The sequence below is a fragment of the Chrysochloris asiatica genome, unplaced genomic scaffold, assembly GCF_000296735.1.
Source record: "Chrysochloris asiatica unplaced genomic scaffold, ChrAsi1.0 scaffold00039, whole genome shotgun sequence".
In the NCBI taxonomy this organism is placed as follows: domain Eukaryota; kingdom Metazoa; phylum Chordata; class Mammalia; order Afrosoricida; family Chrysochloridae; genus Chrysochloris; species Chrysochloris asiatica.
The window spans coordinates 18,985,576-19,002,169 of NW_006408557.1; the positions used below are offsets into that span (position 1 = coordinate 18,985,576).

At 56.4% G+C, this 16,594-nt stretch overlaps 1 protein-coding gene across 2 annotated transcripts in view; it reads left to right on the forward strand.

The window, feature by feature from the left end:
* LOC102836547 (chromosome unknown open reading frame, human C20orf112) overlaps positions 1 to 14,296 on the forward strand; it is a 147,237-nt gene extending 132,941 nt beyond the window's left edge. Inside the window, exons 6-11 of one of the 2 annotated variants that reach the window (XM_006860695.1) lie at positions 6,227 to 6,504; positions 8,368 to 8,553; positions 8,630 to 8,821; positions 9,066 to 9,188; positions 9,500 to 9,701; positions 13,545 to 13,765. In XM_006860695.1, the coding sequence (XP_006860757.1) occupies positions 6,227 to 6,504; positions 8,368 to 8,553; positions 8,630 to 8,821; positions 9,066 to 9,188; positions 9,500 to 9,701; positions 13,545 to 13,765 (1,202 nt within the window). Of the gene's footprint in view, positions 1 to 6,226; positions 6,505 to 8,367; positions 8,554 to 8,629; positions 8,822 to 9,065; positions 9,189 to 9,499; positions 9,702 to 13,544 lie in introns of both variants that reach the window. The other variant, XM_006860696.1, reaches the window with a different exon arrangement.
* Positions 14,297 to 16,594: the final 2,298 nt, after the last annotated feature.

Genomic DNA, 16,594 nt, shown 5'->3' on the forward strand with positions numbered 1-16,594 from the left:
CAAAGATGGGGCATGAAACAAACAATGTGAGGTACCACAGTAATTCTTTATACAGGATCAATCTCAGATGGAAATGATAACATTTTGGACATATTTTGCCAAATAAAATATATTATTAAAATTAATTTCAATGGTTTCTCTTCCCTTTGTCTAATGAGGCTACATGTAGCTCAGGTGCGTTCTGTTGCTATTGGACAGCGCAGCCTTAGACTCTGAGGGCCCCAGGTGTTGGCACCTGCTTAAGAAATGAGTCAGAGCAAGAATGCCTGCTGCCAGGGCATTGGGGCAGAAGAGGGAGGTGGTTGCTGTAGAATAGGGTGCCAAGGTTGCCGGCCTGGGGAGAAGAGGCTGTAACAGAGCCTGGGTGGGTGGTAGAACAGTGATGTCCAAGAGGCCCTGGCCAGGCCCTGTGAATTCCAGGAAGAAGTGGGGTGTTCGGGGGAGCACCACCTCAGTGTCCCTGTTCTGGCTCCTCGCCCCTCCCACCTTCCTGGAGGAAGTGCTGGGCAGCAGGCAAGGAGCTGTTTCCCTCCACCCCCCAGGAACTATGTATCCTGTAAACACGCTCACTGCTGGCCTTTGTCAGCCACAGGCAGCAGAGCCAGCCCCGAGGAGGTGCGCGCCCTCAACTCTGGCAGTCAGCCCCCAGCCTGCAGCCCAGGAGGCAGCTGAAGATTCTATGGGCTGCCCTGGAGTCCATGTCCCCTGGGTCTGCAGTGGGAAAGCCACTCTGAGCTCTGCTCTTTTCTGTGTGCATTATTGGTGCGGCTTGGCTGTGGCTGTGGCTGACAGAGCCCAGAGGAGGCAGGCCACCTCCAGCAGCTGCACCTCTGGTAAGGGAAGGCCCTGGGCCGGGGCCTACCTTCCCGCCTCCCTGGCCCGCCCTGAGCTGCGTGGGCCACCACCATGAGAGGGTGCCGCTGGCTGTGGCCCCAGAGTCCGGTGTGGCGATTGGTGGCTCTCACAGAGCCAGGCTTGTGCAGGCTGCGGGGCACGCTGGCGCCCACATAAGGGCATTGTTTGCCGAGGTAAAAGGGGTTTTTGTCTCCTTCTGGAGACGGGACAGAGGGAGGAACAATTTCCCCCATTCATCACTAATTCCCCCATTTGAATAGCAGCACATTGCCCCACGTCTTTCCCTGCCTGTGGGCATTCCGGCACAGGTGGTGGGCACCAGTCCTGCCCAGCTCGGGAGCCACCCTCTGCAGAGCTGGGCGGCCTGGCTTTTTGGAAGACTGAGGAAGGGTGTCTCTTCCAGCTATTTCCCCAGAGGCCCTCTGGGCCCACAATGGGCAGTCTCGCTCTGCTGGCACATCTGGCCTGATAGGCTGGCCTCCTGGGGGACAGTATCATACATGAGGACCAGGAGGGGACATGGGGGCCCCAGACCTAGGCACCCTTAGAGTCCATGTCTAGCTTCAGGCTTGGGGTGGGGCTGCACCCTGGAGGATCAACTCCTACCTTGCTCCCCTTACCAGGCCCCCAGGTGCCTATGGGGCCAGGTGGCTAATTTCTCAGTCATAAAGTGTCGGGGCCCTAAAGAACACCAGGGGCAACTCCCTGGCCTGTAGATAGGGCACTCAAGGAGGCAGCCATGCCCAAGGTCGCCCGTCTGCCCTGCTGTGCTCCATTAAGCTGTGGGTTTGGTTGGGTGTGTGTCTGTGTCCCATTCAGATCACATTTTTTGGAGGGGGCAGAGAGGGAGGCAAGCATTCAGAACACATTGGAACTCAGCTTGCCCCCCCATCTGGCATTTCTTTCTGTTCCTTTCCCCAAACAAAGATAGGCACTCCCTCTGGCCCAAGCCCTGTGCTGGCCCCTCCCAGGGGTACCAGGACTGGTTGTAGGGGAGGCACACTGAGCAGAGAACCCAATTTCAAGCTCTGGGGATTACTCAGATTGAGCCAGACCCATGAGATGCAGACCTGCATCCACAGTCTTCAGCAGTGAGGAAATGATTGGATTCCATAACCCAACGGACTGGGCCTTCCTAGTTTGTCCGTCCTCAGGCATGGACGAATGTGCTCCAACAGGATCACTGTGACTGCCCTGCCCAGCTTCACAGCCCACTCTCCAGGGCATAGGCCTGCCTCCCCAGGAGGTTCCGCCTCTCTCCTAAGGGGCTCAGTAGCCTGGGGTCAGAGAAGCCTTCATCCCCAATCTTTGCAGCAAAAGACCCAGAGATAGCTCTTGTTGGTCCAATTTGGATCACATGCCCACTAAACCAGCACTGTGAAGGACTGTGCTGATTGGCTCACCTGGCACATGCTCACCCCTTCTGTCCAGCCTCCCCCACAACCCTGAAAGAAAGTGCTCTCAGCTCAAAAAGGGGTGTGGTTTCTAGGGAAGCAGGAGTGGCCAGCCTGCCCAGCATAACCCTGCCAGCCCTGGGTCTCAGGGACTGGGGTGGCTCACATCTGAACACATTAAACCTAATGGTATTATGTGACTACAATAAATGCTCTAGAAAAAATAGGTAAGGGACAGGGGACTGGTCAAGACAGGCCTTCAGAAGGTGCTGACTTTTCATCAAATCCCAGGAGGTGAGGGAGTGAGCCAAGGAGCTTGCTGGGAAAGGCTCAGTATGTACATGTGTGTGTGTGTGTGGGGGGGGGGGGATAGTGTCAGGAGGGCCTGGTGAGCCCAGGGGAGGGAGTTGGGCTTCCACATGGGGTTTAGTCCAGGGGTGTGTCTAGGGTTCCGCAGGTGTGACACTGGGTACCACGTGAGGAGGTGAGGTACCTTTCCATCTGCAGCACTTAGAAATGAACTACCCTAAGCGCTCTTTTCTACAGACAGGTCTCCCGTTGGACCTTAGTCTGAGGGTACAGCCAGAGACCTAATCTGCTCTCCCCTGAGCAGCCCTTTGGCACCAGCTGGGGTTGACAGCTTTGGGCATCTTTGCCCTTTGAGGCTCCTGCCCCCACCTGCCCCACATGCCAACTGCCAACTCTAGTCCCACCTCCCTTGGGAGTCTGGGGAAGTGTGGAGCATGAGCCCAAGTCTCCTCCTGAACCCCCAAGGGCAGGGGTCCTAGCTGTTTTGTCAACTTATGAAATGCGAAGATGTAGGCTGTAAGACAACCCACTTTTTGAGTAACTAATTTTTTTTTTTTTTTTTACTAATTAATACTTTGAAAAGGAAACTGAGACTCAAGAGGGCCATGTCTCTCCTGTTGTAAAAACTCTATTTTGCCCTACGGGGTTGCCCACAGCTCCACCGGTATGGCATCAGGGGAGGCAGGACCTTGGTGTGATGGGGAAACAGGAACCTTTGTAATACCTATCCCTCGGATGGAGTCCTGGTGTGGCACCTTGGGTTAATGTACTTCAAGGTCGGCAGTTCAAGCTTGCCAGCTGGCTCCACGAAATCCTTATACAGGGGGCACTGTGGGTCAGAACCAAGATGGTAGCACACAACAACACCACCCCTCGGCTCTGAGCCCTAGTGTCTAGCCTTCCCTGACCCACCCACCGCCATGCAGGGTGAGAAGCCTGGCTTTTTATTCACAATGTGCATCAGTTACTGACAGTTTAAAATTGGAGTATTTATGGAATGGTGTAGATTTCTCATGGGTTTTCCTGTGTGTGTGTGTGTGTGTGTGTTTTCAGAGCCTATTCCTTATGGGGTCCAGCTGTCAGTCCCATTTCTTACCAACCTGGGGTGGTAGCCAGGGGTAGAGAGGGGTGCCGAGTGCCTGATATTCCCTAGGCCAGGCAAGCCGGGTCCACAGCCTTGGGGGTGAGTGCTGGCATCTGGGAAGCCTGGACCAGAACACAGGACCTATTCTGCTCACCTTGAGAGGAAGCACAGGGTCCTTCCCACGGACACATCAGTGAGGCAGGTGGACAGGGTGCCACCTCGGGGCCCAGGGCAAAATTGCAAGCGACCTTGAGTTTGCTACCATGTTGAGCCCATTAGCTTTCAGAGGAGGAATTTGAGACCCTAGGTAGTCAAGCAAGTGGCCTGTGGGTGGTGATACCCAGTATAATATTATCCATCCCCCCTCTCCCATACAGGCTTTTGAGGTGGGCAGACGGAGCATGGTGGATTAAAAATGGGACTTTGGGTGTGATGCTGTAGCATTAGCACTGGACTTCAAACCACAGGGTCGGCAGTTCAAACCCACCCGCTGCTCCTTGGAAATCCTATACAGGGTTGCCATGAGTCGGAACCAACTCAACAGCAACTGAGTGCGTAGGTGCTCCAATGTGGTGTCTCTTCCATTTCTTCAGAGGCCCTGGCACCTCAACTGTGGGGGGTCTCCAGTGACAGCCCCTGCCCTGGTTGGCACTCTGGACCAACCCTGGGCTAGGTGAAGAAGAGTCTCAGGAAGGATGGGTCCTGGGCTGGGGTCAGGTCTGTGAGAACCTGTGCCCTCATTAGGCCCCCTGAAGAGACCCCATCCACCAGCGCATGGAGGCTAACTGAAATGGCAGACAGACGGCACAGCCTGAACAAGTGCTGGAGATGTGAGGCCCAGCAGTGGCCAGTGGGGCCTAGAAGGAGGGGTGCAGTGGGCCATGGGACCTGCACGCGGGGCAGGCATCTGGACTCTTTACTGGCTGGTAGTGGGGATAAGAAGGTTACAGGACCGGAGGAACCAAGAGAACTGGAGTGTTGAAGAGGAAAGAGGAAAGCCTGGAGGCTGGAGGCGGGGAAGGTTTGAAAAGTGGACATAGTCACTGAATCACCCATGTTGTTAATTCCTGGGCGTCTATGCCTCCCAGTGGGGCCAGCAACCCAATTCCCGATTGCTGGAGCAGGGCCCGTACATAGTAGGTGCTCAGTAAATGCTGCTGGTTAGTTCATTCAACGAACGAACGTCAAGATGGGGTTCTGCTGCTACAGCTAGAAAAAAGCCAGACTCAGACCCATTTGCGAGCAAGGATCAGGGCGGCCGGACCTGGGACTCGGGTGTGGGCTGGGTGAAGGGGCGTGGGAGTGGTTTGTGCAGCGCAGGAGCTGCCCTGTAGGAGGATGCGGTGGGGCCAGGCTGGCAGGAGAAGGAAGGAGAGGAGGGCCGCCTGGCCACCGGAACCATTGGCAACTGAGGGGGAGGGGTGCCCTGCTCAGCAGTCTCGCCCCTCCCCCTCTGCCCTGTTCCCCCCCGTTGCTTGATGGGCAACCCGGCCCCGCCCCCCAGGCAGCAGGAAGGCCGGGGATTGGTTGAGGTTCTAGAGCCACTCAGTCGCCATGGGGACGCACAGGCAGCGCGCTTGCCCAGTACCCAGTACCCAGCGCCTAGCACTGGCGACTAAATCTTCACAATCTTCTGGTTGGATGGGTTGGAGGTGGGGTCCTATGCGACCCTGGCCTGGAGAAAGGGGCAGCCTGGGATGCGGTCAAAGCTCCCTCACCAACGTTGGGTGTTGGTGCACAGTAGTCCTGGCACCTGGACACCCCGGGACCATGGGGTACTTACTCTCACCTGACATCCATCCGGGAGCTCAGCTTCCTCCACTGCCGCCTCCGCTGATCATGAAGACAGGCAGATCGGGGAGGCTGGGACAGGCGGCAAGACGACTGGGGATTTCTATGAAAATGTGTCGCTCATGTTAAAGTTTGTTCTCCCAGGTTCCCCTGCAATGCCGTACTGTGCCAGCAGGGGGAGCACCCCTCCAGAAAGCAGGGGTACAGAGGATGCAAACCCCAGATACTCCAGCCCTGGGTTGTGTGAGGTGCCCAAGGCCACGTGGCCACGCATAGTGGGCAGGTGGGGGGGGGCGCTGTTTATGCACAGGCCACTTGGGGGTGGCAGTGGGAGGTTAGCTTTCCAGATCCCTCTAGGCAGGAGACATACCAGGGTCCTGAGGGGCAGGAAGGGTGCTTAGGGGCAGAGCAGTGCTGGGTGGAAGGAAGAGGAGAGTACAGTAGGCTCTCCTGGGTGAGTGCAATCCTGGTAACTGAGGAGGAAGGCATCCAGGTGACCAGGACACTCTGGCAGGCAGAAGTCGCTCAGACCTGAGACTGACACTGTGACCACTCTCCTAGGCTAGGCCCCCCTTGAGGCTGGATGTGGCGTTGGAGGGTTTGGAGTACAGAAGGGGACCTCCCCATACTCTCCACTTGCTGTTCTGGCAGAGGAAGCTGGTACCTCCTTAGGAGACTGTGGGGACAGGTGGGCCTCAGCCCCTCAGAACTCTAATTTGGGGTGCCAGGGTGGACTCTGGGGGTCAGCAACTAGTAGGTACCAGTGACATCTCATGAGAGTCTCTCATTGCAGACGACTCCTCCTCCGAGAGCGGTAGTGGTAATGGTTCCTCCACCCTGAACCCGTCCACATCGAGCAGCACGCAGGGCGACCCTGCCTTTCCAGAGATGAATGGCAATGGTACTGTGGCCCCCATGGACTTCACAGCCACCGCTGAGGACCAGCCCATCAACCTGTGTGACAAGCTCCCACCAGGCACAACGCTCGGCACACCTTCCTACCCCTCGGACGGCTGCAGTGCTGACGGGCTCCGGAGTCGCGCCAAGTATGGGGTGAAAGCCACTCCTGAGGTATGTGGGACTGCAGGTGTGGCCCCTGCCCCAGCTGGGCCTGCTACACCTGCCAGGAACTCAGGGTGTGTAATGCCAGGTCTGGATGGTGGCCCTGGCTGCTACGGTGCTTTTTCCTCACTTTGAGCTAAACCCCCTTTTCTCTGAGCTGGTTCCCCATCTCAAAAGTGGGTCGGTGGTCCTGGCCCCAGTGGAAGTGGGTGGTGAGGCTCATTCCTCACCTTTCCTGACCGTTCCACGTGAGGAGGCCAGAGGAGAGGGTCTCAGGCCAGTGCCTTTTGTTCCCATTTGACAGGTGCAGCATAAAGGCTTTTGTGGGAGGGCCCAGGGACCTGGGTGGGTGGGCTCCCTTCTAGACTAGGCTGATGGATAGGAAGGAGGGTAGGCAAGACAGGCAGATACCCCACCTGCTTCCTGGGCCCCTCCACAAGCCTCCCTCCACCTCTGTCCCGCTGCAGGCAGTGGTGGCAAGGCTCAAGCGCTGCCGCCCAGAGAAGCACCATGCTGTCCTCACCCTGGGTGTCCCCCCTGTCCTCCCCCCATCTTGGGCCTGTTCTCTCCCTCAGAGGATTGGGGCTTCTGGAAGTGGGTGGCTGTGCTTTCTCAGTTTCACAGGCTTGGGGGCGGGGGGTTCAATGACTGCTGTTTCTGTGTGCTCAGGACTGTGGAAGCCAGGATGAGGGGGATGATGCTGGTCCTCCCTTTTGACCCAGACAGCCTCAGTGAGCATAGGGCTGGAAGGGAGCTTGCTCAGCAGGACTTTCCAGCCATGCCACTGGCCTCACATGGGAACCCAGTGTTCTGGGGGACAAGGAAATGACATGATAACCAGAGTGTCACCAATCAGTCTTCGTCTCCTCCCACCTGGAGGATTTGGCTGAGGAGGACCTGCTGGGGACTATGACTTGGCCAGGGCCACACAGCCAGCACTTCACCCAAGAAACACCACCAGGCTGACCCCCACTGGGGAGTGTGGCCAGAGTGCCGGATGTAGAGGAAACCTCAAGGCGGAGGGGTGTCAGTGATCTACTGGCCCAGGGGATGCTCTTGGGCCCCTCTGGCACTGCCACAGACAGAGCTAACTGGGCAGTCCCTGGGCCTGACTTACCTGCTAGGGTTACTGTCCCCAGAACACTGCCTGTCAGTGTTGAGCATGGTTACCATGTCAGAGAGCTAGTCCCAGGCTGAGGCTGAGTGTGGAGGGCCGAGCCATGGAGACAGCTGGGAGGGGTTGAGAAAGCTTGAGGCCATTAGGGAAAGGAATCCCAGGGCCATGGGCAGAGGGGCTGGAGCTGGAGCTGATCCAGGGAGGAGCCCTTGAGGTGGGAGTGCAGGGCTCTGTCCACTCCTCTCTGAGAATGGGACTCCTTCTCTCCTTTTTGCCCACACTGCACTGGAGCTCCCGGGACAGACAGGAGCCCTAGGCCAGAGCTGATAGAACACACTTTGCATAATGGCTCTGCCTCCTTGGCTGTTCCCTCTCCCAGTCCATCTGTTCCTTGTTGCTGACAGACAGCACACACAGTGTTCTGCTGGCAGCTCAGTTGTCATTTCAGGGTTGCAGCCCCTTGGGGATCAGGGCGGAAAACCCCCAAGTCAAACAGATCTTGGCACAAGGTGGAGACGCTGACTGCTGGGGGAATCCTTTCTAAGGCTGCCTTCCCCTCAGGAAGACCTTCCACCGGGCCCTCTAGAGTGCCTGGTCTTCTGTTTACAGACTGGAGGGCTGGCTCTCTGCCCCATCTCTTAGGAGAAGGAAGTGAGGGGAGACTTGCTCAGGGCCTTGGAGCCATCTAGTCCCCTAATTCCCCACCTGTAGGAGACTGTGATCTCACCTGACCTGAGGCCTTGCCCTCTCTTCAGTCCCCCCCCTACAGCTCTGGGAGCTACGATTCCATCAAGACAGAGGTCAGTGGCTGTCCTGAGGACCTGACGGTGGGACGGGTGCCCACTGCAGACGATGATGACGATGACCATGATGACCATGAGGACAACGACAAGATGAACGACTCAGAGGGCATGGACCCCGAGCGCCTCAAGGCCTTCAACGTGAGCATGGCGAGGCGTGGGGTTGGGTGGGTGGGTGGGCGCAGCCAGGCCAGACTTGACAGGTGTGCTCCCCCAGATGTTCGTGCGTCTCTTTGTGGACGAGAACCTGGACCGCATGGTGCCCATCTCCAAGCAGCCCAAGGAAAAGATCCAGGCCATCATCGAGTCGTGCAGCCGGCAGTTCCCCGAGTTCCAGGAGCGCGCCCGCAAGCGCATCCGCACGTACCTCAAGTCCTGCCGGCGCATGAAGAAGAACGGCATGGAAATGGTGAGCCCGCCCTCTGCCTCCACAGGTGTCACCACGGCCAGATATTGCCCCCGTAATCCTCAGGAGAGGTGATGTGCGGAGTGGGAACGCAGCTTCAGAAAGTCTCCGCTACACACGTTAGTGCCAAGTGTGAGCCCAAACTCCACACTGCCCACCTCGCTCACCTCACCCACCTTGCAGGGGGGCCTCAGGGAGTACAGGGCACTGAGACCCCCATCACTGACTCATCTCCCTCTGTCCCCAGACCAGACCCACACCTCCCCACCTGACCTCAGCCATGGCAGAGAACATCTTGGCAGCCGCCTGTGAGAGCGAGACTAGGAAGGCAGCCAAAAGGATGCGGCTGGAGATCTACCAGTCCTCTCAGGTACTGCCCTCCCTCACATGGGTGTGGATGGACAGGAGCGATGATGGCGTGGGCTGGGCTGGGGCCCCCACGTGACCCCAGATGGGGCAGGACGACACCAAGGGAAGGGGGAGGTAGGCAGTCAGGTCACTGTGGGCCTTGCTAATGGAGAAGAGGCACCAGTCTTCTAGGACCTACAGACCTAGCAGCGTATGTATGCCTCTGGGTGGTGACCAGTCCGCTCTGCCCCGACGAGTCCAGGCATCATGCAGGGGGCTCGGGCTGCCACCTCCATCCACTCCATGTGCACTATCACCCTGTCCTCTCCACAGGACGAGCCCATAGCCCTGGACAAGCAGCACTCCCGGGACACCGCAGCCACCACCCACTCCACCTATTCACTGCCAGCCTCCTCCTACTCCCAGGAGCCCGTGTACGTCAATGGTGGCCTCAACTATAGCTACCGTAACTACGGGTCCTTGGGCAGCAACCTGCAGACCCCTGCATCCCTTCAGACAGGAAATCACAGTAATGGTGAGTGGATACCCCAGCCAGTACAGAGTGGGCGGGACAAGTGGGAAACCTCAAAGGCCGGGGATCCCTTCCTTTCCTGTTCTGCAATCACCAGATGCAGAAAGTAACATTAAAACAAAATACAAGCTCCCTCTGGTCTCCAGGGTCCCTCACTCATCCTGCTCCTAAAGGTCTTTGTGTCAAGGCTGGGGGCTGCTATCCTCTCCAGACCCTACTTTGCCACAGTGACTGAGGTGCAGTCAGAGGACCACTGACCCTGGATCACACTGAACTGGCACCAGGCCCTCCAATGGGATATTGAACCACTTCTTTCCTTGGGCACTGTGGTGCCCAATTTGGAGTCCTTTGGGGCGGTTGTCAACATCTCCACTCTATTCTGGTCCCCTTAAGGGCAGGTGCTTCCCAGGAACTGATACAGAATGGGACCATTATGGGACAGAGTCACTGACCAGTGAGACTAGTTGTGTTAGGGGCTATGCTGAGCAGGAACTAGAGTGGGATTCCGGGCTGTTCCTGCCAGTCGGGTGGCTCTAGAACAGGTAGGGGACACGGGGCCTCCTGGGCCAGGCCCTTGGACTTGGTTCTGTGGGCCCTGGAGCCACTGATGGGCTTTTAGCAGAGGAGGACTGTGCTTTGTGCTTTGTGGGTACCCCTCTGTGGAGGGGGTAGGGTGTGAGTCTGGAGGGCAGAGGCTAGAAGCATGGACTTCGGGGTCAGCGAGAGTATGAGGGGAAGAGTTGAGGATGATCCCAAGGCGCTGTCTGGACCGGGAACCCTAGAACTAGAATGAGCATGCCAGAGAGTCCCTCTCAAGCTTGCCTTTGGTGTGGGACCCCTCAACTGTTCCTGTTCCATGTGGCAAAGATACGAACTGACCCTCAGAACCAGGACGTAGCGCCCGGTCCCTGGAGAGTCCTGTCCAGGCTTAACTCCTCATCCCTCCCTAAAGCCTCTTAATCTAAAAGAAGAGGCTGCCTGGCCCTAATCCCTGAAGCCGAGACCACATCAAGAGGCTTGGCCAGCCCATTGAGTCGGGCACTGCTTTCTTCCCTGGAAGAAGACTGCCACCTGCCACAGCCCAGCTGAGCAGGGTCCCCAAGAGACTGTCTGCAGAAAAGTTGGGGAGGTTTGGACCCAGCCCCTCTCTGGTGGTAGTGATCCAACCTCCACCTGGTGCTCATGGCCTGGCCAGTCTCAGGGCTGCAGCTGTCCAGGCCCCATCTCTCCTAGGCCTGTCCACATCTGCCCAGCGGCTCCCACACGGCCTGTTCCCATCTGTTAAGTGTCCTGCTGCCTTAGAGCTGCGTGGTGAGGTTCCAGGGGCAGCTTGTATCCTGTGAGCATGGTACCTCACTCAAGGAACGTTTTCAAGTACAGATTTGAGTCCAGGAATTGGAGGGAAAGCAGCTTGCTTTCCCGCAAGGCCCGCTAAGTGAGACTCCTAGTTGGTGCCTCGCCTGGGCAGTCAGTCATCTACTGGCTCTGAGCACCTTGCTAGATAGAATCAGGCTCCACCAGTCTGGCTGCTCAGACCTTCCCTGGCCCACCAGCAGAAGTGGCTCCAAGTCACTAGAATCCTAGTGTCTAGCTGTCACCAGAGCCTGCCATGAGGATGTCGCCAGCTCAGATTGGCAGCTGGAAACAGTCTTCTTCCTGGGCTTTAGCTACAGCCCAAGGAGAAGGACAGAAACTACCAGCAAGCTAGCAGCACAAGGCTGGGAGGAGGGGAGTAAGGACCGTGGGTCTTACCGTCCTTCCTTCTCAATCCCCGAGCCTCCCAATTCCCGAGAACTCAGGGGCAGCCCTGGTTCCAGGATTTCCTAACAATCCCGGTCCCATTCCATTCTCTTGCATCTGATTTTACCTGAGTTAGTAGTTACTTATGGGCTTTTGGAATCAAGGATATTACTTAAGGAAGCAATGCCTAGGGCCTCCTCCTTGATGTCCACCATCTTGGGTGGTTGGTGGTGTTGTCGAGTGCCATTGAGTTGGTGCGACTCAGCGACCTTGTATAAGGTTTCCGAGGAGCAGCTGATGAGTTTGAGCCACTAACCCTGCATTTCAAACCAGTGCTTTATCCTGCTGCTTCCCGCCAAGCTCCCCCACCCGCCCCCAGTGTGCTCCAGAAACCCTCAAGTTCCCTCTGCTGTCATAGTCCAGGGGTCAAGGGGAGTATCTCTGGGCTCTGGGACCTGTCTGGCCAAGGCGGCTACTGTCTCCAGTCACAGAAATAGTTACTGTCCCCTCCTGAGGGCCACTACCTTCTAGCAGGTAGGTTGTAAAAAACGCACAAAGAAAGCCCAAAGGAAAAGGGATTTAAGCTGCTGAGGTTCATCAGACAGAGGTTTTTTGTTTGTTTGTTTTTTATTAAATGCTTTATTGTGAATTATATGGTAGTTTACATGGGAGAACATTAGCTTTACATTCATCCTATTATATATCGTTTCATTGCCATGGTTACAGTCACCTCCATGCATCATCAACCAACCAAACGGTATACCCTGCAAGCCTGCCCCCGGTCGTCAGCACACAGCAGCTCTCCCTCTCTGGGTCTAGAGTCCCCAGCTGCTCCATCTCTCCAAGTCATTGTCTCTTCCTCCATCTCAGGCATCACTGTTTCTTGGGCTAGGGTCCCACACTCCGCTCTTCTCCCTTGATGGTCCCAGGGACCTCCGCTCCTGGACTATAAAGTCAACCACTCCCCTCCTTTTGCTACAAAACATCTACCTTTACATTTCCAACCCTCACAGTCAATCCTGATAACAGTTATTCACTGTTGTACCACATGAGTGCTATCCACATCTCCTTTCATCAACCCTGCCTAGACAGATTTGATACTACTCAGTGGAGATTCTACCTTCCTCCGTGCCCTCAGGATCTAGGCTCCCTCTTGAAAGCTTGTAAGCCAGTCACTTCTTGCCTTTGTAGATCCCCCCCACCCATTTGGGGTAGCTAATGTCCAAGTTGCCCATCCCTGTCTATCCTGTGTATCAAGGGAGTGGGAATGATCCTCGCTGTAAAGATTTGTTCCCTCTTTTGAGCTACTGTATCCATAGGTGTAGGTGAAGCTCATCAAATTGTATCAGATTACTCTTTTTTCCCTCTTTCTTCTCCTAGTTGCGCTCTGATCATCCAGTCATTGAAGCCAGGTCAAGTGGGTATGATCTGCAGGTGTGGGTGTTCTTGTGCATATGCCCTCTTTTTATCAGCTGGACACTTCACTCTCCACTCTAGTCCTCCGTGGCTATGTCACTGACTCTGGGCCCAAGAGTCCCCAGGTCTTGCCATACTGCCGGCCAACCAGGTCTCCACCTGGGTTCACAGGAGTCTGTTGAACATGGTAGGGCTTAGCTTGCAGCTTCATTGCTTCAGAGGTTTGATGCACCCACATGCCCTCCCTCCTGAGGCACCTCCTTCCCCCAGTCCCCCAGGGAAGCTGGCCTCTGTGTTGCTGCTCTGTATCTGGACAGCCCCTCCTTCTGCATGGATGCATACCATGGTGGCTCTAGGGTTTTCTCTTTCTCTCTGAGGTGCAGCAGCTGACTCTCAGTGTCAGGAGTCAGGGATGAGACCTGGCCTGGTTGGGAGGGGAGGTGCCTGGTGTCTACCTGATGGGTCTCAGGAAGAAATGGGGTGGAAGTAGGGGGTTGCTCAGTGCCACCTGCTCCAAATGCAGTTCTGCAGGCACACCTTAGCCATGTAAGCTTGGGCCACTCGTTCTTGCGAGACCACCCCGCGGATTCAGCGAGCACCCCCCAGTGCTGTGCCTGCTTTCCCAGGACTCCTGCCAGGGCCCCAGCAGGTACCAGGTGCCTGTCTCACCCTCTGTCTCTCCCTCCCCAGGGCCCACGGACCTCAGCATGAAAGGCGGGGCCTCCACCACCTCCACGACGCCCACCCCCACGCCCTCCAGCAACAGCACCAGCAGGACCATGCCCACTGCCCAGCTCAGCCCCACGGAGATCAGTGCGGTGCGGCAGCTCATCGCCGGCTACCGGGAGTCGGCCGCCTTCCTCCTGCGCTCCGCGGATGAACTGGAGAACCTCATTTTACAGCAGAACTGAGCCCGCACCCGGAGTGCGCGCCCCTCAGAAGGAGGCCGCCTGCCCGCCAGCCCGCACTGGCGTCCTGCCTCACCAGTTGTTGGTACATTTTGTTCGTGAGAGAGGTGGGATCCCAAAAGCTGTTTCTAGCCACACTCCAAGCACCTGAGACTTTGGGCACAAGGACACTTTTTGGGTTTTTTTGTTTTGTTTTGTTTTTTTAAATTTCGCCACACGGGTGCTCTGACCTGCTTGGAAGCAGCCGCGGGGCAGCTTTGGAAGGGCTGGGGCGGCCCTGGGCTGCATCTGTCTAGAATAACTTTTGTGGACCCTGAGGTTAGACTCCTGGCCCAGATAATTACTTTTCAAGTCTTAGGGGAGCAGAATTGCATATTTATTGAGAAAAGCAAAAGTGGACCCTCTCTTCCCCTCCCCTTAGTAATTTATTTTTCTGAAAATGGATTCTTTTGTGTTTGTACAGATTTTGCCAGTCTGTGTCTGTCTGATCCCAAGGGTGTGCCCTGTGGCCTAACATTCCATAGCACTAACTGACACAGGCCCACCTGCTGTCCAGCCCGACTTCACTGCAGGGGCGTTGTGGCCGGCACCTCCGCAGGAACCCACAAGCTGGAGGGCCTCTCACACCTACTGCAAAGCAAAAACAAACAAGGCGCCCCACCCCTGCTCCAGAACCCCCAGTCCCACGGTCCCGTATTCTACCTCACACTCCAGCGTGGGCTGTTTCCAGGATGTGCTCTGAGTCTGTTCCGAATGGCTGTTTCCCTCTCCCTGCATGGTGTCCACCTGGCCTGGGAGCTAAGTCTGGCCCTGCCCTCTCAGCTGCTCTAGGGCACAGAGTGGTAGTGGGTGAGTGGACGGCAGGGCCCTTGGCCTCACCCTGCTCCCTTGACCCGGGGGCCCTAGGACCCCTGGCGAAAAGGGCCTTTTTCTTCAGGGTGAGCACCCACTGCCAGACATCCTGGGCCCCCGAGGAAGGCAGCAGCTTGTGCTCTCCTGGCCCTAAGTCTGCAACAAAAGGATTGTCAACAGAAGTGGAAAAGCCACTTGGGTGTGCCTAGGACCAGTCCTGCATCGGGAGGTGCCAGTCCTGGAACAAACTCATAATCCCCGGAGTGTGAAAAAGGGCAAAGAAAGGCTAGCCTGCTCTCCTTCTCCCTGATAGGCACTTCCTCTGGCTCAGTGCAATACCTACCAGTGCTGCGAAACCCAGGGACTCACCCGGACCTCAGCAGGCCCCCACGGCCTCTCCACACACCACGTTCTGTAGCCATGACTGCAGCCCCACTGCCCCTGCCTGCTCTGCTCAGATGGCAGAACCCCTCTGTTGCCTTTCCTTCTGAGCAGAGAGACCCTGGGGGTCTGGGGCCAAGGGCCAGAAGGCGGCCAAGAGCAGGCTCCCCTTCCCAACCCGCTTCTCTACAGCCAACTGCCTGTGGCCCATGGGAGACCAGCCCTCACAAGGGGAAGGGAGGAGTCGGCTGCATGGATGCCCCACCCTGCCTCACATTCATGACTGAGCTGTGGGCCTTAGAAGGTAGGGTGCCCCCACCCCATGCTTGCTTCCACCCCTAGAGGTTGGGGGTTGTCCATTTTTCTCTCCAGTGGCCTCCAATGCCCCACCTAGCCACACCTTCTACCTTCCTTCCATCTGATCAGTTCCCACGTCTCTGGCCAGGGCCAGGATGCCTGGGCCACCCCAAAGCAGCACAGCACAAAACCCCAGTGCCCACAGCCCCGCCACCCACCTGTCCAGCCACACTCCAGCTCTGTACCGCTCCAGGACATTTAGATTTGTGTAAATATTTATTTTTGTGTGTGAACAATATTACAAAGTAATCAGTAGATCTTTTGCAAAATGTTACCCCAGGCAATTTGTGAAACTCTTCATGTTAACAAATGGCAGAGACAATCGCCGCCTTAGAATTCTTGTTATCAATTGTGTGTTGCCCTGTTGTTTCTTCTCCCGGAGGCAGTACCCAAGTGAGACACACACAGTTCGCATTTCTTGGCAGATAGGAGTGAGAAGGACTGGGGACCCTCCCCTGCACCTGCCCACACAAAGGATTATACTCACACATCAGCATCAGCTACAGTTTGAAGTCTCCCTTTTCTGAGTTCAAGCTGTTGTAAGTGACCACCTCCAACCTGCCTCAGTACTGCTGGGCTATGAGTGTAGATTCCAGGTTTTGTAAAGAGAAACAGTAGAGGGTGGGAGAAGCCCCTTGGGGCTCCCCGCAGTCACCCCATTGGCTCTGCATGTCAGCCCCAACCCAGGGAAGCTCCCCATCAGAGTGGAGCGGAGCCCTGGCCCCTGGCGCTGTAAGTTCCTGTGGAACCAAAAGCAAGGTCATTGTGTGGAAACAGGATTGCATTCGCTGGTTCAGTCAGGGAACTCCAGTTTTGCTTTTGTGTTAACAGTGCAGCCCCTTCCTTCCCCTCCTGGCTTGGAGTTGGTTCTGCTGAAGCCCCACCCTCACTCCAGGACTGCCTTCTCCCACAGGAGGCTTACAGAGCCCTGCCCCACAGCCATTTGAAATCTTTATGGAAGCCTTCAGGGCAAGACCCCACCATGTGTCATCCTAAATTCAAAGGGAAATACAAGAGCCAAACATAACCAGTTCCCAGAGTCTTCATCTTCAAAGGGGGCCAATCCTGGGAGAGGGTAGAATTCGAGAAGCGGGAATTTGGTCTGAGGTGGATCATCCTGTAAAGCTAGTGGTAGTGTGTGTAACCCATCTGAAATCCATGTGACATGGCCACTCACACAAATGGACAATGTTGGGGGAAAAAGGGGACAGACCGGGGTTAGGAAGGGTGCCAGTATTCTGG